Below are 26736 nucleotides of genomic sequence, written 5' to 3'. Positions count from 1 at the left end.
TCTTCTCTTTTTCAGGCTAAAAAGCCCCAAATAACCTCAGCCTTTCTTCCTAAGAGAGATATTCTTGTCCCCTAATCAAGACAGGACTGAATTTTGTTCCTTGCTTGTCAGTATCTTTTCCCTACTCTTTGACTGTTTCAGAGGAGGAAGGCTTGTGTCAAGACAGTGTTGCCATACAAAAGGAAGGGCTACATTATGAGGAAAGGCTGAGGGACCTGGAGCTTTTAAGTCTGGAAAAGAGAAGACTTAGAGGGATTTAATAAATGTTTGTAAATACAAATCTGAGGGCTGGGTGTCAGGAGGGAGGGGACAGGCTCTGCTCACTTGCTCCCTGTGATAGGACAAGGAGCAATGGATGTAAGCTGCAGCACAGGAGGCTCCACCTTAATACAAGGGGGAGCTTTTTTACTGTAAGGGTCTCAGTGACTGGAACAGGCTCCCCAGAGAGGTTGTGGAGTCTCCTCTGGAGACTGTCAAGGCCTGTCTGGATGTGTTCCTCTGTGACCTGAGCTAGACTGTGTGGTCCTGCTCTGGCAAAGGGGTTGGACTCAAAGATCTCTTTGGGTCCCTTCCAACCCACTGATCCTGTGATGACATGATGGTTGCTTTTGTATATCACTTTTTTCTTTATTACATCACATGTCTTATCAGGGCAATATTTTCATGGTGTTTTTGTCTTAATTCAGAAAAGAGGAGTTTTAAACTGTTGCCATACTCCAAAGTTTCTCATCTAACCTTCAGAAGTAACGTTGTGAGCCCAAGTTTCATTGCAGGTCAATGAATCATACATTCCTGTGTGCTGTGGCTCTTTTGAAAACAGGGTTGAAGACATTTTGTACTTCATTCCTTAAGAAATGTTACCCAGCATGCTTGAAGGGCTGAGATCTGAGAGGGGAAAGTGTCTCAAATCTTCAAGGATTTGAAGCTAAGTGTGGCTTTGTGTGGAGACTGTGTTTAAGAGGGAAGGGACAGATTGGACTCCCCCTTCTTATTTTATTATAGAGAGTGGATGGGTACAAGTGGGGCTTTTAGGGAGGTGTTCTTGGAAGGATTCTTTGTGGCATGAAAAGGAGGTTCACACACACACAAAAATTAATCCAGGTTCCAGCCTATGCCATTTGAAGGGAGGGGGAACCCCAAATAATAATGTTCCTGAGGAATACCCCGTTTTAAAGAGGAAAATAAGAGACAAATGAGCCCCGTTACACTGGTGGTTTGTTTCATCCCCTTCTTAAGTATTCTCTCTCTTGGCTTGTCTGAGACAGCTCTAAATTTAGAAAACAAATCAGAACACAACATTCCTGAAGGAGCCCACAGGCATTTAAAGATGTCTGTGTGGAAGCCTTGGTGTTGTTTCAGCAGCCAGGGAGGACTGCAGTTGCTTCTGCTGGAAGCTGGAAGCCTGCCACTCTTCTTCCTTTGTTTGGTTTCCTTTGCTGCATAAAGCACAGAAGACAGCAACCAGCATTATTGTTGGTGTTAAAAGGTAATTACAGAGGAGATGATTTCACCTTCAAATCTCTCCACCCATGCACTCACCAAACGCCTGCAAGCACCAAATTCATGACTCTCATTGCATCCCTTGCCATTTTGCAGTTTTCTCCTTGCTGGGGGTTAATGACAGTGAAGACAAAGGGAAAAGGACATGAAGGTGTTTGCTTTCCTCTGTTACTGTGTGAAGTTTGATGTGTCAGCTTAAATATTCCACTTTACATGCCCTTGTTTTTGTTCAGACTGAGAATGTTGTGTCTTCCCCCCCAGGGATATGTGCCTGGCATTTAGATTTTTATTGTCATTAGTTTAAGAAAATTATTTTCTAACTTAAAATGATTTTCTAACCTTATCTTATTGTGGCCTTCCAGTATCTGAAGGGGGCCTGCAAGAAAGCTGGTGGGGGACTTTTCAGGATGTTGGGTAGTGATAGGACTGGGGGGAATGGAGCAGAACTTGAAGTGGGTGGATTCAGATTGGATGTCAGGAAGAAGTTCTTCCCCATGAGGGTGGTGAGGCACTGGAACAGGGAGGTGGTAGAAGCCTCATCCCTGGAGGTTTTTAAGGCTAAGCTGGATGTGGCTCTGCACAACCTGATTCTAGTGTGAGGTGTCTGTGGTGACAGGTTGGACTTGATGGCCTTCCAGTATCTGAAGGGAGCCTACAAGAAGGCTGGGGAGGGACTTCTCAGGATATCAGGTAGTGATAGGACTAGGGGGAATGGAATGAAGCTGGAGGTGGGGAGATTCAGGCTGGAGGTGAGGAGGAAGTTCTTCACCATGAGTGTGGTGAAGCCCTGGAATGGGCTGTCCAGGGAGGTGGTTGAGGCCCCATCCCTGGAGGTGTTTAAGCCCAGGCTGGATGAGACTCTGGCCAGACTGATCTAGTGTGAGGTGTCCCTGCCCATGGCAGGGGGGTTGGGACTAGATGATCCTTGTGGTCCCTTCCAACCCTGACTGATACTATGATCTTTGAGGTCTCTTCCAACCTTGGTGAATCTGTGATTCTGTGTCCCTGCTCATGGCAGGGGGGTTGGATCTAAATGATCCTTGAGGTCCCTTCCAACCCTGACAGTTCTATGATTCTAAGCCTTTTTCTGTCTTTCAGTCTCCTTTGTCTCTCTGCTTCAAAAGAAATAGCTGACATAACCCTGGTTTCCCTAGCTGTACCTGTCAGAACTCTCCATGTTTTGTCCATTAACTTGTTTTGTGCAATCACATGCAAGTTTGTATTTCCTGGTAGGGTTTGGTTTCTGGACAAAGCTGAAGAAACCCCCTAGGAATAATGTAGAGAAACATTCTTTATGTAGGTGTGTCTTCCTAAGTAATGAGTAATGAAATGGTTTGCTCCACTTTCCTAATCCCTAATGCCTCTGATAGTTAAAACAGCTTTATCCTCTCTAAACAAGTGATCTCACCACATCCAGTTTTGGGTTCCCCAATTCAAGAGAGACAGAGATCTGCTGGATGGAGTCCAGCAGAGAGCTATGAGGATGGTTGCAGGACTTGAACATCTCTCCTGTGAAGAAAGACTGACAGACCTGGGGCTGTTTAGTCAGAAGAAGAGAAGGCTGACAGGGGATCTTACCAAAGTCTCTACATATCTGAGGGGTCAGTGTCAGGATGAAGGTGCCAGGCTCTTTTCAGGGGTGCCAAATAATAGGACAAGGGACAACAGCTATAAGTTGGAACACAGCAAGTTCCACCTCAACATGAGGAGACACTTCTTTACTGTGAGTGTGACAGATCAGTGGAACAAGCTATCCAGAGAGGTTGTGGAGTCTCCTCTGGAGACTTTCAAAACCCACCTGGATGCATTCCTGTGTGGCCTGTCCTAGGTGATCCTGCTTTGGCAGGTCCCTCTGGAGGTCCCTTCCAACTCCTAACATTCTCTGACTCTGTGGTTCATAGGACCCTTCTGCACAGGATCTCCTCAACCATAATGGAATTTTGTAGCTTCTTTCCTTTTGACTTCGTAACAAGCTTTTAACAAACTGGTTTGCAAGCTGGTTTCTTCCAGCAGCTTTGTGTGTCTAGCAAAACCATTTTCTACCAGAAAAACATTGCGGAGTCCATGGTCAGAGAACAGCTTGCTTGCCCCTGATGGTTTTGTTGGTATAGAGTGACCAAAGATATCACAGATACATGGAACCCTAACTTTGCTTAGTAGTGCTGCTTATGGTAGTCTGATACCCACCACTCTCCTGCCTCAAGCCCAGCTGAGGAACTTGAAATTAGCCTTGTGGCGTTCAAGTTCTTCATTTGAAACAGCAAAATCTTATGGGGCACTTAACCATCTGCTTTTTCTGCATTAAGTTGTTTGTATTGGAGTTTGATGGAGTTTCAGAAGTAGCTGCATTAAGCTAATTTTGTTTCTTTCCCTGTTTAATCACATTTTCTGCACTAAGAGGAATTACAGTGATTAAGTGTTTCAATACTAGTTGTTGCCTAAGCCATTTCTGCATTTTGTTCTGTTGATGCTTTGTTGGAATTGGAATAATGAACACACTTTTGGCAAATACTGCCCAGTTTTGGGTAAATAGCCAATAAATTCTGGCTTTTACTGGTGTAGATTACTCTAATGGTAATATATCCTTGTCCATGAGAACTAACCCACACAGTTATGCTGTGTTTTAAACATAACACTTGCATGATGATCCCTAGAAATGTGGTCAGCCCACAGCCTCATGATGGGTGTGCATAGTCTCTGTTTAGGAGATCTTCTACTCAATAAGCAATCTCAAATGTGTTACTTACTTGTTTCTTGGGTAAGGACAGGAGTGCACCACTGAAAAAATAACAAGGGTTCCAAAAAAGGCCATGCTAGACCAAGTGATTAGTCCACTGCTGTGCAAGAAAACTGTCAGAGGTATCTAAGAGGGGAAAGCAAAACTCCGTCCTTCTGTATTTTCTTCCCTGACAAGATGAACATCCTGAACAAAGTTCTGCCCTTGCTTATAGCACCTAAGTTTCTATAAGAGGATATCTGTCTCCTCCCCCTCTACTCTGCCCTGCTGAGGCTGCATCTGGAATATTGTGTCCAGTTTGGGCCCCTCAGCTCCAGAGGGACCTCAGGGAACTGCTAGAAAGAGTCCAGTGCCGAGCCTCAAGGATGACTGGGGGAGTGGAACATCTCCCTAATGGGGAGAGACTGAGGGAGCTGGGGCTCTTTAGCTTGGAGAAGAGGAGACTAAGGGGTGACCTCATTCCTGTGTATAAATACATGAGGTACGAGTGTCAGGTGGATGGAGTCAGGCTCTGCTGGGTGATGCCCAACAACAGAGCAAGGGAAAATGGTGGAAGTTGAGGCATAGGAAGTTCCATGGAAACATGAGGAAAATTTTTTCACTGTGATGGTGACAGAGCACTGGAAGAGGCTGCCCAGGGAGGTTGTGGAGTCTCCCTCTCTGGAGATACTTGAAACCTGCCTGGATCTGCTCTAGGTGATCCTGCTCTGGCAGAGGGGTTGAACTTTATATTGTGATTCCTCTTGCCACAACGTCAAGCCCATAGGAAGATGAAAGCGTAGCTTGAAATAATCTGACAGCCTAAATGACACAAAACAGGACAGTGCAAATGTGAACTGAATGTTTTTATGGAGTCTTGTAGTGAGCATTCATTTGGAAGGTTTTTTTCCCATCCTATTTGTGTGTAGTATTTGCCATCATGTCTCCGTATAATGCCATCTGCTGTGTGTGTCTGAAGTGTCACAGAGAAGAGCTTCATGGAGAGCATTAAAATGCCTTTCTGTATTAAGTATCACTGGGCATTCAAACATAAATCTTCCCAATGCTGCGATTTCTTCCTCAGCAAAGCACAGCTCCCTTTTATTTCCTTGAATTACTTCTTAAAATCATTTGCATTGTCTTGAATATGAAGGTAATGAGCTACATTTTAATATAATGATGGACTTTTCTGTTTTCTTATATCTGTTGTTCTGCAGGTTAAAGTGGGGGGAAATAAACCAGATCCAGAAACGTTGTTGACTGAATAGACTTTTCAACATGAATCGTGCTTTTAGCAGGAAGAAAGGTGAGTAATTTAGCTTGTGTTCCAGGTGAGACCTAAATATCTTGTATAAATTCTTTAGAATATCCAGAATTGTACAAGGAACTACTTAGGATTAGTCACACCTAATTAACTAGGTAGGAATGAGCAGCCTTCTGTAAGATGTACAGGGCAAGGCATTTGTTGTTAATGGTTATAGAGCTTTCTGGATTGTAAGGCTTAGGTTGAATTTCATAGTGTTTGTTGAGGGAAGTGTCTCTGTGTGTGCATATCACAGAAACATTCAGGTTGGATCACAGTATCACAGTATAACCAAGGTTGGAAGAGACCCCAAGGATCACCAAGTCCAACCAAGAACCCTGCTCTACAAGGTTCACTCCTAAAGCATATCCCCAAGAACCACATCCCAACAACCTTTAAACACATCCAGGGTTGGTAACTCAGCCACCAGCCTGGGCAGCCCATTCCAATACCTGACCACTCTTTCCATGAGTTTTTTCTTCTCAATGTCCAGTCTAAACCTACCCAGTTGCAGCTTGATGCCATTTGCATATATATATATATATATTTGCACACACCCCCTTTATATTATGTCCAATATATACTTATAAATACATACATTAAAATGTATCTTTGATAAGTATAAAATACATATTTAAATTTATTTATGTATTTATATCTAGATAGATATATGAAATACACACACTTCTGTTATTCCTGCACACACCAAAGGATGTGCTGGAGCAAGTTAGAACTTCTGAGTGTCAGTGACTTGAGGATTTATAGGTATTTTTTATATATATATGTGTGTGTGTGTATATATATATATATATTTATATCATATATATATTCATGGATTCTTATTCTTGGACAAGCTGTTACAGAACCATGTTTAATGCACTTGAAATATCTCATGCAGTGAAATACCTCTTAGCCTTAGGAAGCTGTTCTGAATTTGTAGCAGTCTGAAATGGAATGCTCTCCAAAATGACATCAAAGCAACAAATATTCCGTTACATATGTTCCTCTCCTGGCTTGTTTATTCTCTTTTCAAGATCTCTTTATGATTAAACCTAAGTTTTCAGGTAGAGCACTGTAGATGCAGCTTTTATTACTGACGGCTGCTGTGCTATTTGCCCAATTAATTTGTAACCTAGAAAATACTCAACAGACCTTATTCCTTTGGTTTTTGTGATGAAGTGTGATGCACACCGAGCTAGAGCCCCTGCTTTAATTGGGTGTAAACACAGTTGGAGTATGTGTAGATGTTTTGTTTACACAACCAGAGTTCCTGCTTTGATATGAATATCAAAGGTGGAAGTAAAAGGAATCTGCCGTACCTTACACCAGCACAAAACGATAGCATCGCTGCGTCCTTGTATGGCTAGTACATTTAACTGTTACAGCCAGAGCAACAGAAGTAGTCCAGGATATAGTTTGATCCTAAAAGGAAGATAGACTTGCTCACAAAGGCTACAGAAAGATATGAAAGATCATTTGATGCCCCAGCAGCACAATGGATGCTGAGGAATAGGCTAAAATCCATAGCCCATGCTCTTCTTAAGCACTGAGGCAATTCACATCCTGCTGCATGGCCAGCAGATCCAGAGAGGGGATTCTGCCGCTTTGCTCTGGTGAGACATCACCTGGAGTACTGTGTACAGGTCTGGAACCCTCAATATAGGAAGGACATGGACCTGATGGAGCAGGTCCAGAGGAGGGCCACAAAAATGATCAGGGGTTCGAAGCACCTCTGCTATGAAGACAGGCTGAGGGAGCTGGGATTGTTCAGCCTGGAGAAGAGAAGGCTCCATGGAGACCTAATAGCAACCTTCCAGTACCTGAAGGGCTCCTACAGGAAGGATGAAGAGAGACTGTTTACAAAGGCCTGCAGTGATAGGACAAAGGGCAATGGACTCAAACTAGAAAGAGTAGATTTAGATTACATGTTAGGAACTAGGAGGGTGGTGGAACACTGCAATAGGTTGCCCACGGAGGTGTTTGAGGCCCCATCCCTGGAAATATTCAAGGTGGGGCTTGATGAGGCCCTGGGCAACCTGATCTAGTTGAGGAAGTCCCTGCTGATGCAGGGAGGTTGGTCTGGATGACCTTTGAAGGTCCTTTCTGGCCTTCTCTGAAAACACTTCTATCAAGTGGTATGTACCTGCTAGCTGTTTAATATCGTTGCCGAGCTTCTTCCAAGTAATTTCAGAGACCCCTTCAATATTTTATAGTTGTGGATTGATTTATCACAGCTGGAAAAGCAGCCTGAGATACTGTTTTGTCTAGGTGGCCTTTTTATCCTTTAAAATGAAACAAACAAACATCACTTCAGATGAAGTTTCAGAAACAGACCAGTTGTGTTTTATGGAATATTTCCTCCCTGGTTTGACTTGCACTCAAAGGGCTAAAATGCTCTTTCTCTGGTTCTCCTTGCTGGTGTCTGCATGTTGCCTTTATGGCCAAATTGGTAAAGCTGTATTTTCTGGTATCTGGGATTATTTGTGGAGTCTGGATTCATTCCTTTCTGTTTTCACTTCTTCACAAGAAAAATTTTGCTGCCCTCACCTAAATTCTTGGGATTTCAGTGAATTTGCTTTCTTGTTCCATTCATGATTTTTTTTTCTTTTGGGTGCTGTTCTCTTTGCCTCAGGAAGAAAAGGATCTCATAAGAGATAGCTGTCAGGTACAACAAAATGCAGTTATTGTGGATTCATAAAAGCAATCCCAGAGTCGAGCAACCAGAAATACACACAGTGCATATTTTTCATGTCAGTGGAGGTTCAGAAAAGCTCAGCAGCGTCAGCATTTGTGTCTAATAACTGCATTTAAGAACAAGTTCAAACAGGTTCAATTGCTGAACTTCCTTTTATTATATGTCCTGATTTTACTCCCAGACCTCAGAGATACAACAATTACCATTCCTGTGCTTGCTTGGGTTGTTTGTGGGTTTCTTCTGTTCACAAGTGTGTGGATATTTTGAGGAGTTAACTGTTTTAGTGCTGTGACTTCCTTAGAAGCAGTTCCCTCTAAATCCAGATTAGTCTCCTGCTGGCTGTGCTGGTAGCATTTGTGCTAATTACAAGTTTGCATCATTCTGTTAGCTTGGAGCTATAGTCTCAGATACACAGGATTTGAGAGGAATTGAAACAGGTTATCTGAGTTGTGCACGTTTATAAGAGGAAGTGTCCCCTAGCCTATACCATGCTGCAAATGGAGAAGACAGTGGTTAGTGCCATAGCTCTTTATCTTCTTGGACTGGGTAAGGTGGCGACTAGGATGATTTGGACTGGGCAGTTCTTGCTGAAGAGCTCTGTTCTCACCTGATTCAAGCATCAAGCATTGGCAGGCACTGGTAGACAAAGCAAGAAGAGAAACACTGTTAAGGGCTGGATAGCAACCTGCCCTTTCCCAAAAGAGTTGCAAGGGAAATAAGAGTGGCTGGGAGAGAGAAATGAGCTCTTCACTAAATTAACCCTGCTTCTTTAATTAAAAAGTTGGAGCTGGAGGTAGGGAGATTCAGACTGGATGTGAGGAGGAAGTTCTTCACCATGACAGTGGTGAAGCCCTGGAATGGGTTGTCCAGGGAGGTGGTTGAGGTCCCACCCCTGGAGGTGTTTAAGCCCAGGCTGGATGAGGCTCTGGCCAGCCTGATCTAGTGTGAGGTGTCCCTGCCCATGGCGGGGTTGGGACTAGATGATCCTTGTGGTCCCTTCCAACCCTGACTGATTCTATGATCTTGTTAAGCTATGGAGGTATCCTTTCAAATATGTCAACAAGGAGAGCTGATGGGTTACTGCCTCCTTGTAGCAAGGACCAAATCTTCTTTTACTGGTGGGACAAGGAAGTGGCCAGGCCTGCAGCATGTTTGTGTGTTTGCATGTGTTTGTGTGAAACTGTGTATGCATTTATTTGTGTTCTGAATACAGAAGGAACAGCTCTAGTTGTGTAGGAAAGAAATGATTACAGTGTGCCTTTAGAGGATGCTTAGCTACAAATGGGAGCATGCTTTGGAAGCTTTGTTCACAGGATTCATGTTGGGCCTGCACAGATAAGCCTAAGTTTTTCTTTTCTTTCTGTTACCATGAGAATAGAAGGATAATTTCCTGTTGGCTATTCTATTTGCATTATCTTCAGAAAGGTATTGCAGAAATAATCTTATCTGTCACCTGCTTTAAATAATATTCCAGGCATTTGACAATGATATTTACCACAATACCTGTTTGTGGCTTCTGCAAAACCTAAGGAGCTCCTTTGAAGAACTTCAGTGCACAGCTTATCCATAAAGTGCTAAATGTTGGCTTTAGAATGGGAAGAGCATTGAAAAAGTCTCAAGCTCTTTGGTTTGCACCCTATTAAAATGTAAGCAGCCTAAGTTACAGAATGTTACATGATTTGCATGGCAGCTTGGCAAGCATTTTTGGAGAACTACAAGCTAATCAATTCTTGATGTAAGTTGTTACTAGTGTATGATGCAGACTTCTTGTCCAAATTACTTCCCCAAACTACAGCCTAAATGCTTGAGTTATGTAGATGCATCACTAGTTAACTGTCTAATTAAAGGCAAGATGTATTATTCTGTATGAAGTACATTTGGATGTATTCCAGCTCTATCTTGGTAGAAATGACAATGACTGCTTTCAGTGGACTTTATCTTGCAAAGCTGTTGGAAAAGTACAGAGAACATCCAAAACATATCCCTCAGGAAGATGCTGTTTTGTGAAATCATAGAATAGCTTAGGTTGGAAGGGACTTTGGAGATCATCTACTCCAACCACCCTGCCATAGGCAGGGATGCCTCTCAGCTGGACTTGGATGCCGAAGGCCTCATGTAACCTGGCCATGAACACCCCAGGGACAAGGCATGCACAGCCTTCCTGGGTGGCCTATTCCAGAGTCTTACCACCCTCATACTGAAGAACTTCTATCTAAGATCCTCAGTTTCCAACTATTCCTCCTAGTCCTATTGCTGGACACCCTTATGAAAAGTCTGTCTCCAGCCTTCCAGTAGGATTCCTTCATAAATGGGAAGGTGGCACTAAGGTTCCCCCTCTGGAGTCTCCTCTAGGCAGAATCACCCCAGCTTCCTCAGCTTATCCTCCTAGCAGAGGTGCTCCAGCCCTTCAATCATCTTTGTGGCCATCTCTGGACTCACTCTAACAGCTCTGTGTCATTCTTGGACACAGCCTTTCAATCTCTACTCTTGGCTTCTGTGACTATTCAATTTTCTCTGGGTCCTGCTGAATGACCTGCAGAAGCAGCTCTTTGCTGGCCCCATGCTGCACTTGCTTTGAGGTACATAAAAGGATATGCCCTAGCTGTATAAGTAAAAGGTAGCTACCTGTGGTTGCTGTGAATGGTTGCTATCACTGCTTTCTTCTCTTTCCAGTTTATTGGCATTTAAAAGTTCCAAGTAAATGTTTCTATTTTAATAACCATGAATTAGATCTCATTCATATTTATAAATATGTAAAGGGTGAGTGCCAAGAGGATGGAGCCAGAGGATGGGATGCTCAGTGATGCCCAATGTCAGGACAAAGGACAATGGTCGAAGTTGAGGCATAGGAAGTTCCATGGAAACATGAGGAAAAAAAAATTTCACTATGAGGGTGACAGAGCCCTGGAGCAGGCTGCCCAGGGGGGTGGTGGAGTCTCCCTCTCTGGAGATACTCAAAACCTGCCTGGATGCATTCCTGTGTGATCTGCTCTAGGTGATCCTGCTCTGGCAGAGGGGGTTGGACTGGATGATCTTTTGAGGTCCCTTCCAACCCCTAACAGTCTGTGATTCTGTGAATGTCAAAATGCTATTCTAACTGTACTGAGATTCTCATTCCTGTCCCCTTTCCGTTGCTGTGCCCTAGGAAAGTGCTCTGTGTAATTTTCTTACTTTAATAGTCAGAAATTCTTCCAAAAGTTCTCTTTTTAACAACTCCTGACAACCTTAACTGATGCTTTCCCAAATTTCTGTGTAGTTACGTGGGAATAGGTGATTGAACTCTGACTTCAGAAGTGAAAGGCAGAGTTGGAGGTTTGATCTACATAATTCTTAGTGAAAACTGGTGAAAATGTGATCAGTTCAAGTAGATTATGCTGTCCTAGTAATCTCATTTTTGGCTTCAACTAGAAGCTTTTATCAAAGGCACAGTATAGCTTCTCTCGTGGCAAGAAGACATAAGAGATACAGGCTAAATAGTTCATAATTTTTGTCCTGTTTTCTTTGGTTTCTCCTTTTTTTCTCTCTCTTCTTTTGCTAATCCCTGGGTAGGCACACTAAATGTCATAACAGAATCATGAATCATTGAATAGTTTGAGTTGGGAAGGATGTTAAAGATCATTCAGTTCCAACTTCCCCTGCCATGGACAAGGCAGTCCTGACAGACTAAGTTGCTCAAGGCCCCATCCAGCCTGGCTTCAAACACTTTTCAGGCTTGGAGTCTCCACAGGTTCTCTGGGCAACCTGTTCCAGTGCCTCATCATCCTCATAGTGAAGAATTTCCTCCTTGGGTCTAATCTAAGTATTATTGTTTTGATCCTATTTTACTTTCTTGTGAAAACCTATTCACTAGTATCCATATCTGGAAGCTATATGCTCTAAAATGTGTAGGGCATGCAGTGAATGCTGCTACTGCAGGTAATGCAAGAGAAGACTTTTTCCTTTTGTAACTCTGCTGTTCCTGTGGCCCTAAATTTTATGGGAGAAGGACACAGAAAGGTGAAGCATTCTGCAAAGCTCACTTTGTTTTAGGGAGATCCAGCTCTGCTGTCTTGGCAAAGAACAGAGATGCCTCTGAAGAACATTTTATGTTTGAAAAGAAGGGGGAAAAAAAGAAATAACTAAAGTAATTATTTTTGAATTATGTATATGGATGGGTATTTGCCCCTGTGCACTTAAGGCAGAATATGACTCATAATTCAGATTGCTTAATCGTAGTAACCTGGTAATAACTTGAATAAATTGCTGCTATTAGACACACAGATTGTGCTCAGTCATTCTTCTAGAAGGGGGTTGGAACAAAGAGTAGAGCAGAGCTGTAGAAGAATATGGGTGGCTTTATGTTTGCTAATAATGTTTAGGTATTGCATTCGGATGGAAACTCTGGTAGTGAGCATCAGGTCTCATGGATCAGTGGTCCCTTTGTTGCCTGTAGTAGTCAAGAAGACAGATTCTACCTTGTCTGACTAGCAGAAGTGAGGCTTGTGTGAAGTTGCTTGATTCTGACGCAGTGCAGGTTAAAGGAAGTGGAAGTACAGGATGACAATTCCTGTGTGTCCCATTCTGAAGGTTTTCTTTATACAAAAACAGATAATCTGTGAAAATTGAAGGTTATGGCTATACACACATTAAGGCAAAGAAGCTGTTTATTCCAGCAGGCATTCGTACCTAGATGGAGCTCTGGTCTCCTGAGGTTCTCTCTTCTTCAGGAGACTGTTACTAGGCTGATTGTCGTGTCAGATCTTCCTTTCCATGGCAAGTTTTGTGAAGCAGGAAGAAAAGGCAGCTCCAAGATCTCTTCTGTTAGCAAGGAGAACATCTATTGATGTCAAAGAGATTTTGATTCAGTGAAGAACAAAGGCTTTCGTTTTCACCTTCCAGAGATGCCTGTATTTTCACTGTGGCACTGAACCCTCTCCACCCTCCGCCCCCCACACCCCCAAAAAAAAAAGAGAAAAAGAGAAGTTTAAATCAGAGTCTTTCTCTGTTCTTCATAGTAAATGAAATGGCCACAAGATCTCATATGCTTTTGATAAATGCATATTCAGTAGAGCCACTTTTAGCATGCATGAATTAATAATGAGAGTGGGCTTAGGGAAGAAGTTAAATCTACTTGCTCTGTGGAGCATTGTTTTGCCATTTATAAAGTGGTTCATCAATGCCTGTCTGCTAAATCCGTTCTGTATTATCTGTGGGCAGTAATGTGTGGAGAAATTAATCTCAAAGGGAGAACAATTTCTTGGCACTGTTATTACTTTCCTTTTCAGCAGATAGATGGTTGACTGTGCTGTTATCTAACCTAGTGTCATCCTCAGCTGTAAGTGCAGCACAGTTGTTCTGGATACTTTATGAAGTCCCTGAATCTGTTGTCTTCAGGGTGTTTGTCTTCCCTTGCTCTCCCACCATCACTGAAAGCTCTGAAATGACTTACACTGGTGGTCCCAGATTGTGTGATGACCAAGGATTTGGTGTGAAAAGTATCTTGTAAAGTGCTGGCATGATTCAAAGAGGACTAGGAAGGAGTGGAGTCTGAATTCTAAGCATGGTTTATCCTCTGACCCAGCCACCTGCCTCCACCCTTGCAGTTCCAAGTGTCAAACCCTGGCTCATCCATATGTTAATTCTATGCAATTTTCCCACTGTTTTTCAGCAGATTAATGTGCTGGCAGGGAGCACAATCTGAGAAGCTCTCACCCAACTCCAGTTCTCTTAAGAACTGAAGGGGAAGCTGTGCTGCTGCCACAGGGGCTCTCCAAAAGCCTGTGTCACAAAGTTAGCATGCCATGCATGGGAGGAGGTACTGTGTAGAGGCTTCAGGATTACTAACTCTCTTCAAGCTGGGCTGTGGCTTACCCTTGTGCCCTTGAATTCTGAGCAGTCATCCTTTTCCCCATCTTTTCTCCCACACAGTGCCAGCAGGTTTGAGAAAACCCCCACATACTTAGGCTTCCTCCTCTTAGAATGTCTCATACCCCATGCAAGCTAAACTCTGCTTAGGTTTTAATGGACTCTGGATGGCTCAAACTCATCATTCTCATAAAATTATTAGGCACTTACTTAAACTTTAATACAAATGCTAAGGCAACCTAGATTCAGAGCTTCAGCCAAGATCTGAAATAACTGGTTTTCACTTTCCGTTGCTGTTCTGTTAGATGCATGCAGTTGTCAGTTAGGGTTTTATCTGAGCTTTTGGTCCTTTCTTTAGGACTTACTGTTTTATTTAAAGTATCTAGAACTCTTGCTGCTGTGTAACTAATAAATAAATAATATGAACTGTGATTTTCATCGTTGAGTTTCATATTTTGTTGCTTCAGAATGAAAAATTAAGTACTGAGCTGTGAAAACCTGCTTACAATGAATTTAGAAAGTGAGGGGTAATGCAAGGCAAAAGCCACATCTACACTGGGTGTTTAAACAACTACCTCTTCTATAGGTTTTATATTTTTTCATATTCCTCTGTGTTATTGCATGTCTGAAATTGGTTGTTTCTCAATGGCAGTGAAGTCAGACTGTCCCTGAGCAGTGTTCCAAAGAGCTGCTGAGCGCAGCCTAACTCCAAAATCAAAGCTCACAGTTCAGAAGGAAATGCCCATACCAGGCTTCCCTGTTGTGGCAGTTTTAGGCTATGCCTGTGAAAGTTTTTGCAGATCTTGAGCAGAAAAGTAATAAAATGTAAATAAATCACTATTAGGTGATTTAGATCAGAGTGATTGCCCATTGGAATGGGCTGCCCAGGGAGGTGGTGGGGTCACCGTCGCTGGGGGTGTTCAGGGCGAGGCTTGACAGGATGCTTGGTTGCATGGTTTAGTTGATTAGGTGGTGTTGGATGATGGGTTGGACACGATGATCTTGAAGGTCTCTTCCAACCTGGTTTATTCTATTCTAAGAAAAATAAAGATAATTCTAAAAGATCCCATTGGAGAGATCTACCATAAGATTGGTTGTACCAAAACTCTTCTTTTTTCACCTCTTTTCTCTGCAGAGATGCCAACTTGTTTCTGCTTGACCTGGGCTGCATTGTTTTGGGCAACTTTCTCTGTTCCTTTTGCCCATCTTTTTGTACAGGGGGGTGAGGGGCAGAAAAGGAGAAGCTAGTAGCTTCCCCTGGTGTCTGACCAGGGGGGTTCTTGTGCTGTTTGTTGATTGTAAATATCTGTAAATACTGTTTATTTTGCACACATTCACTGCATTCCATTGTAGAGGGTAGTTTGCTTGTAAATACAGCTTTCATTTGCTTCCAACTGGGCTTCTCTGGCAAAGTTAATATTGGGGGGGAAGTTTCAACCCACCACACCTGTAATAGCTTGCACAGGACCCTCCCCTGTACCTTTGACTCAACTCTTTGTCCTCTCTTGAGGACAAAGGCCCCCAAGACAGCTATACAAACCACACTCCCTCTAGCCCCCCCCTGTATCTTTAGAGAGGTAACACAGAGTAGCACAAGGTCAGAGGGGGGACCACGCAGCCCAGAAGCTAGAAGTAGAGTGAGCAGGCAAGGAGGAATAAACAAACTCTGCTGCAAAATACAAGGTTTTCACTACTCCAATGGAATGATAATACCCTATCTATTGGTATCATTTTATATCCAATCCCTTACATTATTTATCTTTTACTCAAATGTCTCTAGAATTTTCAACTGGTATCTAAGCTAGGGACTAGCTCAAACCACTACAACCAGTTGCCATTATCCAACTTCTTTTTTCTTGTAGAAGGGTTAGGGCTTTTTTTCTGTCAGTTATGACTCTGGTAATTTTTCCAAAAGAATTTCCTTTGTCTCTTTCATGTCCTGGTAATTCATCAAAAAAAGCCAACGGCACATAATTCATTACCAGAGAATTGTTAGAAGTGCAACATGCAGTCACTTCTTTAAACACCAGGATGCAGAAAATACTGATCTGAGGTAGAAAAAGCAAAGAGCCTTAGGCTAACTATGTTTTGGAACTCAAGTTGGAATTCAAGTATATTAAAATGGGAAGTGTGTCCAGAAAAAGGAAGTGTTTCTTTCATGTAGGTGTTTGGGAAGCTGTGAAATACACTGTGATTACCTCAAGCAGATACTTACCTGAGTGAAAGGAGGGTTGTTGATGCTTTCCAGATAGATACTGTAGTAGTTAAATTAACATTTGAATAACCCATTCAGTGCTTCTCTTGTTTTGCTTTTCTATAGACAAAACATGGATGCACACTCCTGAAGCCTTATCAAAGCATTATATTCCCTATAATGCAAAGGTAAGACAATATGAGTTATTGTGTCCTCTCACCTTTATAACATGTATGTTCTGTCTTAGTTTTTAATTTGAAAACTTCAGAGACATGAATTAGCAAAGTAAAGCTTAGTTATTCTCTCTGTTGTAGATGAAAAAAGCTGTATTGAAGTAATGGCAAACTGATTTTGTTCTGAGTTATTTGATGGTGTTCTTGAAGGCAACCCAGTGTTCCTCTTCTGCTTGATGCTCTATTACCTTTTATTGGATGCTAAATAGCATTTAACATCAGGCTGCATGCTTAGAGCACTATAAAAACAACAATCAGTCACACAAACGTGTTTTGAACAATAGCAAAGGCAACAAGTAGTGATCTTGTCCGTTGTCTGCTGGGTTTATTGAAACACCAAAAGCTCTGGAAATATGGTGGGATAGTAATGGAATTTTGCACAGTAAAACTCCAAAGTGTTGCTCATGATTTCCTGTCCTAGATAGCACAGTTTTTGCAACAGTATTTTAAGAGAAGAGGAAGGTATCAGAAGTAGTCAGCACGGATTCACTGAGGGGAAGTTGTGCGTGACCAGTCTGATAGCCTTTTACGATGGCATGGCTGGATGGATAGATGAGGAGGGTAGTTGCTTACCTTGATTTCAGGAAGGCTTTTGGTACTGTCTCCCACAGCCAAGCTTAAGTGTGTGTGGTATGATTGGACAGTAAGATGCATTGAGAACTGGCTGAAGAGCAGAGCTCGGAGGGTCATGGTCAGTGAGGCAGAGTATAGTTGAGACTTGGGTCTAGTAGTGTTCCCCAGGGATCAGTACTGGGTCCAGTCCTGTTCAGCATCTTCATCAATGACCTGGATGAAGGGATGGAGTGGACCTTCATCAAGTTTGCTGGTGACACAAAACTGGGGGGAGTGGCTGACATTCCAGAAGGCTGTGCTGCCATTCAGTCAGACCTGGGCAGGCTGGAGAGTTGGACAGCCAGAAATCTAACCAATTTCTACAAGGGGAAAAGTAGAGTCCTGCGTCTGGGGAATAACAGCCCCATGTATCAATAAAGGCTGGGGCTGAGCTGCTGCAGAGCAGCTCTGGGGAAAAGGACCTGGGAGTGCTGGTGGACAACAGGTTGATCATAAGCCAGCATTGTGCCCTCAAGGACATGAAGACCAAGGGATGCATTAAGAACAGTGTGACCAGCAGGTCTGCAGGGTTTCTTCTCACTCTGTCCTGTAAGGCCACATCTGGAATACCCTGCTTCTTAATGATTTAACTGTTATGGTAGAGTGTTAGGTGCAGTTATGTATTTTCAGTATCTGCATATATGTATTACCAAGTCCATGTTCTCAGGGCATAAATTGCACTTCTACTACAGTTTATTGTTGCTGTACTTTTACTAGCAATTTCCTTTTTTTATATATATTTTTAATCCAGTCAGCATACTACATTATGATAATGGTTTTGTGTCAGGAAAAGTAATTCATGGAAGAATATGAAAGGGGAAATTTGCATGCAGATTTTTCCAAGTAAACAAAGATCCGTTGCTGAGCCGATAAAAAAGATGCTGAAATTTATGTGGTGAAGTTAGATGCAGCAAGATATTCCAAACAGAGTATAAAAAATGTGGAAATTAGAATCTAATAAAGCAGAAGAGGACATTACAGGAAATAATTCATTTTCCTACATTTAATTTATTATAATTAAGATTAATAACAGACTTCCAATTAACTTTTATTAGAGTATCAAAATGTCACGGACCGTAAGATGGATGAATATGGATCCATGCTTAAGCAGATGAAAAATGAGTGTTGTGGAAATACCCAAATGAAATAATAAAGCAGAAAATTACAATTCTACATGGAATTGCTAATCCAAAATACTTAGTTATTTCTGATACATTGCAGTCATTAAACTTGGGGCTTATGGTGCCAAAAATGAATAATCATAGAATTGGAAAATAGGCTATCTGGAGTCTGCAAGGGATAGAGTCTGTCAACAGACCTCTCTGCCTCAAGGGAAAGGGACCTACCTATGCCATCTTGCTTACAAGATCATATACTTAAAATGGAGAAGGATAGGAGAGGATGACAGGCCTGGAGCAGGCTGCCCAGAGAGGTTGTGGAGTTTCCTTCTCCGGAGACTTTCAAAATCCACCTGGATGCATTCCTGTGTGGACTACCTTAACTGATACTGCTTTGGCCAGGGGCTTGGACTCGATGGTCTCTGCAGGTGACTTCCAACCTCTAATGTACTGTGATACTGTGATTATATCCACAGATATCCTACAAGATAAATAACTGTGATGCAGAAGGATTGTATATAAATGTTCAATGGCCACAATCATCATCTTACAGAATTAGCTGAAGTAGGTGATCTGCATTTTAGCTGTTTGGCATAGAGTCGTTTCAGTTGTTGTCATTTGTCTCTCTGAAAACTGGTGAACATTTCATCTTCCTTAAAAATCTGGCCATTTGGTAAAGCTCTGTGGTTGCTTAATTACAATCTTTTCCCCTCATCTCTGACTTCGGGCAGTCTGAGTTTTATTTCTCTCATCAGGGAAAAAATTACTTCTAAACAGCTAACAGCTTTAGGTGCATTTTTTGGTAGAATGTTCTAGAATCAATTATTTGGCACTCTAGATAAAATATCCAACAACTGTAATCTGAACTGAAGATACAAAACTGCAAGAGATTTAGCTCATTGCTGGACTTTGGAACACCCTTAATTGTAGAAAGATGGAATGGCTTATGATTCCTTCAGTATTAGAGATGGTCTTTGACTACCTTGAATTTCTATTAGGATTTGCTTTGGGAACTAACATCTAAGCAAGTAGATTAATTTGGGTAGGAGGGGACCTCCATAGGTGATGCATTTGATTTGCATCTGAAAACAGAGCTGACTTCAAACTCAAGTGAGACACAACAGAGCCACATACAATTAAGTGTTAAATACTCCAAGGACAGGGATTGGCAGTCTCTGAGCAGCCTGATCCAGGAACTAATCCCTTCTATCCTGATTTCTTTTTTCCTTTCTATCACACAATCACAGAATTGTCAGAGTTGAAAGGGACCTCCAGGATCATCTAGTTCCAACCCCCCTGCCATGGACAGGGACACTTTCCACCAGATCAAGTTGCCCAGAGCCACATCCAGCCTGGCCTTAAAAGCCTCCAGGGATGCAGCTTCCACCACCTCCCTGGGCAACCTCTTCCAGTGTCTCACCACCCTTATGGTGAAGAACTTTTTCCTAATGTCTAATCTCAGTCTCCCCTTCTTTAGCTTGGATCCATTCCCCCTAGTCCTGTCACTACCTGACACCCTAAAAAGTCATTCACCAGCTTTCTGGAATTCATATGCCTTCTGAATTACGAGGCACGTGGTTTATATATGTGTATGGGAAACTTCTTCCTGGCTCAAGGGTTTTTGTAGCCTTCTGCTGTAAGATTTGAACTCCCAGCTACGTGCATTGTTTGGTTAAGTTTGAAAATGTGGAGCTTTGAAGAAACTTTTATAATGCCATTTTCTTGCTCTTCAGAAAAAGAATGAAGTAATATTTGAGCATAAGTCTTCACTTTACTGTCTAGAATACTCAGAGTGGTGAGTTCCTCAGTTCTGGGCCAGAGCAGGCACCAGGTGGCTAACAGGGAGTGAGTGATGCAAACATCTCTTCAAGGCAACTGAGCAAAACTCAGAGGTTTGTCCAAACAGAAGGAACGAAACAAAAACAGTGTGCAAAGCACAAGGATGGAATTTCCAAAGACCTTAGAGTCAGCAAAGAATTACTCAGCTCTCCACATCCCTTCTGTTCCTTTTCTCTTGCTGATATTTATTCCCTTGCCTCTCCTTAAGTCTGCTTGGAACTACCAATTAGCCTCATTAGCATGCTCTCCGGGGATTCTTTCTGCACAGTTTTATTTCCCTGTGAGCCATCAGCTGTGAAGTTTCTTTAAGCAGGCTTTTTAGCCTCTGGATTGTCAAGTGTCAAGTGAGTTGTGTATCTGACACGAATTAGTAACACTGCAGAGTTCAAACATCTGTATTATTGTCCTCCTGGGCTGGGTGACCCACAGTGCTTTAGGGATTGTTGTTTTTTCTTTATGTGAGAATCAGGCCTGAAGATGAATTAACCCCTTCTTATCTCTCATTTTAACCTTTGACAAAGCTGGGTAGTAATGTTTGCTCAAACTTCACTGCGTTTGTGGAGCTACTGCTACCTTCTTATATCTGTCTTTGCTTAAAGAGCAGACAGAAATACTTTTACTCCCAAAGCAAGTAAAATAAAGACATTCTCATTGAATTGGAGAGAAATAGAGGATTATATTCAAAAATATGCAGAAAAATACAGAATTCATGATTCCTTAACACCTAATACATATACAGGATTCATGAAAATCCCCTGAAACATTCCCCCAACCAGACTAAACCACAAACCCCATTGCTCTGTTCTCCTTCCCCATTGTCTCCTTTCCATTAGGTCCAAGCAGGGCAAGATTGCACAGGAAAAATTAGTCAGGCCTCTGAAGGCCACAAACAGGCCTCCTCCCCATGCATTTTATTTTTTGCAATCAGAGAGCACTTCATTTTGTGCTTGTTGTAGCTTTTTGCTTGTGTTAGTATTTGCTGTTAGAATGGTGTGTACAAGGAAAAATGGAGTTCAATGGTTTATATTGATTTTTATCAGTAACACTCAGAGGTAGTAACTGAAATGGTGCTGTGTAATTCCAAAAGGTTAGTGTAATTTATCACAGTTCATTAAATCATAAATTCTTTGAAGCTAAGTGCTATCTTTTTGATGTTTGCACAGCCCCTGGACTAATTAGACAGAGGCTCTAGGTGCTGCCCTGCTGCAAATGGTCCCGGATCAAAGTTCAGTACAAGTAAGCAGCAGAAGACCTTGGACTTGACTCTTGGGAGCTTTCTTCTCAGCTGGAATAATTAAACAATAATGCAGACAAGAAATGGGTCAGTTGTTATCCTCAAACTGAGGTAGTACTGGAGGTTTTCTGCAAATCAGCCCCAAATCTCTGTTCTCAAATCAGATCCCAAATTTGGAATTCCACTTCAGTGCCTTGAGCTCAAGATTAAGTGTATGCTCAATACCTGCTCTCTTAGTGAAAAGGATTATGTTACTATTTAGGGAAGACTCTACATCCTGATATGAAGGATTTAAATACAGTTTCCTTATTTTATGTTCACCTAACGATGTGAATATCATTGTAATGATCTAGACTAGAATAATTCTACTTCTTCAGCACCAGAATATTGGTCTTTTATTGAAAAGCATGATCATTTTTTTATGAAGTAAGAAGTGACAGCCAACATTACTGTTGGATTAATTGACATTGTAAAATAATTTATAAAGGACTTTCCAGCTCAGTTATATTCCTTTAGAACAGTTCATCTGAAATGAGCATCTCATCTGCTGATGGATCTTCAGGTCACAGTAGTAGTGGTGTCATTCTGTATCTGATGTTGGATTGGAGTAGTTGCTGTTTAAACATTTCTGCAGTTGGCTAAAATAATCTTCCTAATAAAATACCCAGTTCTCTAATTTGTGTTGCTTAGAGGGAAATGTATTTCCTATGCTTAGGTAGTGCTCTGCAAATTTAAGTGGCTACAGAATGGTTGCTTAAAGAGCCAGTTCTGTGTGTTTTAAAATCAAGGACTCTCATCCTAGCTAGCTTTCGGGAAACACTCTGTTACTGATATTCTTCGAAGGGCCTGAGGGCCAAGTTGGATTAAAGTCATCACATATGTTTTATAGCTGGCTTTCATGGGAGATTCTGTGGAGAAAAGAGAGTTTCTTCTTAAAAAAGATTAACAAGAAAGAATATAAGCAGGTTCATAAAACAATCCTCATCACAGAAGACGCTTCCAGGTACATGTAGGAAAAGTGAAAGATCCAGTACAGCTAAACCAAAGAAGAAGTGCTTTTTTTGTTGAGGCTCATTGCAATACTTGTTGCCAGAATTAGAATTAACCAGGTTGGAAGAGAACTTTGAGATCACCAAGTCCAACCTATCATCCAACACTATCTAATCAACTAAACCATGACACCAAGCACCCCATCCAGTCTCTTTCTAAACACCTCCAGTGATGGTGACTCCACCACCTCTCTGGGCAGCACATTCCAATGGGCAATCTCTCTTTCTATGAAGAACTTCTTCCTAACATCCAGCCTAAACCTGCCCTGGTGCAGCTCGAGACTGTGTCCTCTTGTTCTGGTGCTGCTTGCATGGGAGAAGAGACCAGCCAGGTTATCTTGTACAGTGGTCATGAGCCTATAGTAGATGGAAGTGCTCTTGAACTGCAGGGCTTAAATGCCACCCATTTAGTCTTAAGCTTCCATACGATCTGGTAGACTCCAGCCTCTGTTCTTCATTGGCTCTTTCAGCTTACCTCTTAGGTATGTGGGCTTTGTGCTGCTACCCTTTTCAATCCAAATAATCAAAGCACCCAAAATCAGTGCTAGTTTCCCTGCTCTTTTCCTTTTCTTACAAGATACTCACTTTATTTAGGTACATTTTCTTAGAACTTCAAATATGGTGGAATTCTGGGGTCACCTGTATTTCCGTTCTGGGATGCATGGTCCTTCTCTCTCAGTAGCATCCATGGATTGACAGCTAATACGAGTTTCTCTTGGCTACCCCAGTCAAATATTCACTGCAAATGTCTGAGGGTTTTCTGTGAATGCAGTAACTCAGCAAGACGTCTGCAGGTGTCATTTGTGTGAAATTGGTGCGTAAGAAGTAGTGTTTAAGAGCAGAGAAAAATACTATTTTTAGTTAGAAAACACAGACATTTTCTTGGCCACCTATATCAAAATATTACTACTGGTTTATGTGAATGTGGTATTTCTTTTACTGTGTTTTTGCCCAGCAGGTTCAAGCTGGAGCACGGGAGTTTGTCCCTCAACATGAGGAGAAACTTTTTAACTGCCAGGGTGACAGAGCACTGGAAGAGGCTGCCCAGAGAGGTTGTGGAGTCTCCTTCTCTGGAGGCTTTCACAACCTGTCTGGATGCATTCCAGGTGGTCCTGCTTTGGCAGAGGAGTTGGATTCAATGATCTCTGAAGGTCCCTTCCAACCACTAACATTCTGTGATTCTCGTAGATTATCCATGGGATTATGGATTACCCTTCACATACTGACTCAATGTATTTCCCCACTGAGGCTGCATTACTAAGGAAATGCTAGGCTCATGCTTTTTGTACAAATGCAGTGGTTCTCAGTGGATGAACTCTTCAGTTTAGGAAGCAAAACCCAAATCAACAAAGATAGTTAGCACTGCATGTGCCAGTCCCCTAGTGTACTCCAGTACATACATCTATCCTGTGGTGTCCTTTGTCTCCCCCCCAGAATGCATGTGTGAATTATTTGCTACACACTAACATAGTTATGACACTAGAATTTAGAGAGCAGATGATCTTCATGTTGCATGAAATAATTACCAAAAGTAGCATGAAATTTCCAGGCTACTGAAGTTTGCTCCACACATTGGTGATTCTTTCTCCAGAGTAACTGTTTCCTGGTGCACCGCTTGTCCTCTGTTTGACAGCCAAGTGTTTCAGTGAACCAAGAATTAAAACAGAAGTCATTTATTCTAATCTAGGGTGCAGTAAGGCTTAGAGTATTGAAAGTCCTGATTCAGAGTAGGTGCTGTCACCTTAAAACAGGCAATTTCATATTTCACATTAAACTAGGACTTAACTGTACTGAGCGTAATGGACAGTAGTTATTTGTTCCTGTTGCCAAGGCTGTTTGTCTTTGAATGAGGATTTTATTCCTGGCCATGACTACTTATACTTTTTTATCCCACAGGGAATTCCTGTTTCTGTGTTTACAATGTCATTGCATGTTGCCATGGCAAGAGAGTGTGATACTACAAGCTCAGCATTATCACATTAGTCAAGGACAAAGGAGGTAGAAATTACTTCAGAGTTTATTTGCAACACAGAAAATGTCTGTGGAATTTTGTTTCTACTTTTACCAGCTATTGTTAATATTTCCCAGTACAAAAGAGTAACTTCAGTGCTTTTCCTGTTGTCTTGATTAACATATATATTACATACATAAAAATCCATCAGAATTTCTTCCACAACCTGGAGAGTTTATTTACATTGAACAGAGGAAGGCTCTAATGATTTTATGTCCAGCCTCAGTGTGAAAAAGTTATTGCAAGCTGAACACTCAGAATTGCACAATCCCACCTTGAAATGGCACGTGGAAAGTCCTGGCTGTTCTTGTACATGTTGTTAGGAAAGAAAGAATCTGAAGCCTAAGCTCAGATTCATGCCTAACAATGAAGTCATCTGGGAAAACTCACGAGCTGTTTATGTAAGAGTCTCAGCTGTGCACCCCCTAATTCAGCTGCCTCACTCCAGTAAAGAAGTTGTGAATTAATCAAAACACTCTGAGTTTTACAAAGCTTCACCTTATTTGCTAGAGCAAGATGTTTTTCTCAGCTCTATGAGCTAAGGTGGGTTTTGTTATCAAAATCATGACAGCACATCTTGTTTCTTCAGGAGGGCTTCTTGTCATCTTGGTTCAGTCTTCATTGTTCTTTGGGAGGTTTTGATTGCTGGGCTGAATATTTGCAACAGGGGGAAAAATAAAGAGAAAAGGCAGGACAGATGGAGCTTGAGAACACTGAGTTCAGGCTTTAACTTGCTATATTTTGTGAGAAAGGCTAGATAGCCTGCAGAATGCTAATACAGAGCAGACCAGTGTATGCTACAGTTAAAGGAACAGTGGCATTAGGAAAAGCAGCTGAAAACTAGGACAACAGTTTTGCATGTCTTACGCAGAGTGTTACAGTGGGGACTCTGAAGAAAGTTGTTCTGAGAATGCCAGCACTGAGATCTTGATCCTGCTGTTCCTTTAATTGTAGCACTGAATTAGATTTGGGGCTTTTGAGAGTGTGTGTGGGGGGTGTCTGTCCTTTAGCTGGTTGGGAATGCTAAAGAAAATGAACTGTAACCTAATTGGGGTAGACTAATGGGCTTATACAAGTAGTGAACCCTCTAGACTTGTCAGTGTTTCTAGCTGGCAGCTGTGGGTATTAAGGGGGAAGTAAAGCAAAGGTGGTCTCAGTGTTCCAAAGCTCCTAACAGCATAGCTGACATCTTTACAGAAGAGTCTGTAGTTGTGGAGCTGTCTGTACTAGTTCAGTGCATCTGAGTGCAATATAGGAATTGTGAAGTTATGTCTTGTGGTTAATGTCAATGAAATAACCATTCTTGGCATCTGCTTTATGAAGAAGAAAATGCAAACAAGGTATCAACTTTCTCACATTAAGGTATTAGAAAATATTTAGGAGTCAGTGAAAATTAGTGTTTCATTAAATTTATGGGCTTAGTCTGACTTTACTACAGTAAGAAATGATACTTGACTTGAATCCAGTTCCTGTGGTGCAGAACTAAGTCTACTGTCTAATTATGGACTTGGAAAGCTGAAAAATCTGCCCACTCTGTTATTATACATTTCTAAAGCTAAACAATTGATGTTTGAAACAGGGAATCTGTGTTGGTTTTAATTTGATTCTCTTGAATCAAGGTGTGTTTTGTTTTCTTTTACTTTACTGGGAGCCATCCAGTCAGGGGTTTTTCTGAATGGAGGCAAGCAAGCAGTAGAATATGTCTTCAGTGAGTATCAGTGTTCATGCTTGGAATATTCCATCCTAGAGGAAGTGCCAAGTTTTGTAACTTCCCTCTCTGAATACCAGGATGGTTCTTGTTAGTGTCCAGGTACCCTTCCCTGCACATCCAAATTGCCAGAAGGGTAATGGGTATCAGTAATCATCTTCGGTGAATGTTGGTTCGGTACGAATAGGTCTTACAGAAATAAAGAGGCAGCTACAGACATGGATGTGTGGTTGGAAAGCTGCGACTCAGAGAGGGACCTGGGGGTTTTGGTCAACAGTTGATTAAATATGAGTCAGCAGGGTGCCCAGGTGGCCATGAAAGCCAACAGAATCCTGTCTTGAATTAGAAACACTGTGGCCAGTAGGCGCAGGGAGGTGATCACCCCACTGTGCTCAGCACTGCTGAGGCCACACCTTGAGTGTTGTGTTCACTTCTGGGCTCCTCACTACCAAGAGGGACATTTAGGTGCTGGAGCATGTCCAGAGAAGGACAATGAGGCTGGTGAAGGGTATGGAGCAAATGGCCTACAAGGAACATCTGAGGGAGCTGGGCTTGTTCATTCTGGAGAAGAGGAGGCTGAGGGGAGACCTCATTGCCCTCTATAACTACCTAAAGGGAGGTTGGAGTGAGGAGGGGGCAGCCTCTTCTCTAGACCTGCTGGACACACTTTGCTTGATGTA

At 42.0% G+C, this 26736-nt stretch overlaps 1 protein-coding gene across 6 annotated transcripts in view; it reads left to right on the top strand.

Annotated features, from left to right (window-relative positions):
- The window catches only part of GULP1 (GULP PTB domain containing engulfment adaptor 1), a 145659-nt gene that overhangs the window by 60299 nt on the left and 58624 nt on the right, over positions 1-26736 (top strand). For all 6 annotated transcript variants that reach the window (XM_054177019.1, XM_054177017.1, XM_054177021.1 and 3 more), the window contains exons 3-4: positions 5434-5522; positions 16379-16440. In XM_054177019.1, coding sequence (XP_054032994.1) covers positions 5495-5522; positions 16379-16440 — 90 coding nt within the window. In that variant the 5' untranslated portion in view covers positions 5434-5494. The remainder of the gene's footprint in view (positions 1-5433; positions 5523-16378; positions 16441-26736) is intronic.

This window comes from Dryobates pubescens, chromosome 37 (genome assembly GCF_014839835.1).
Source record: "Dryobates pubescens isolate bDryPub1 chromosome 37, bDryPub1.pri, whole genome shotgun sequence".
Lineage (NCBI taxonomy): Eukaryota > Metazoa > Chordata > Aves > Piciformes > Picidae > Dryobates > Dryobates pubescens.
The sequence above is the reverse complement of the archived record's forward strand: the minus strand, read 5'-3'. Positions and strand labels throughout refer to the sequence as shown.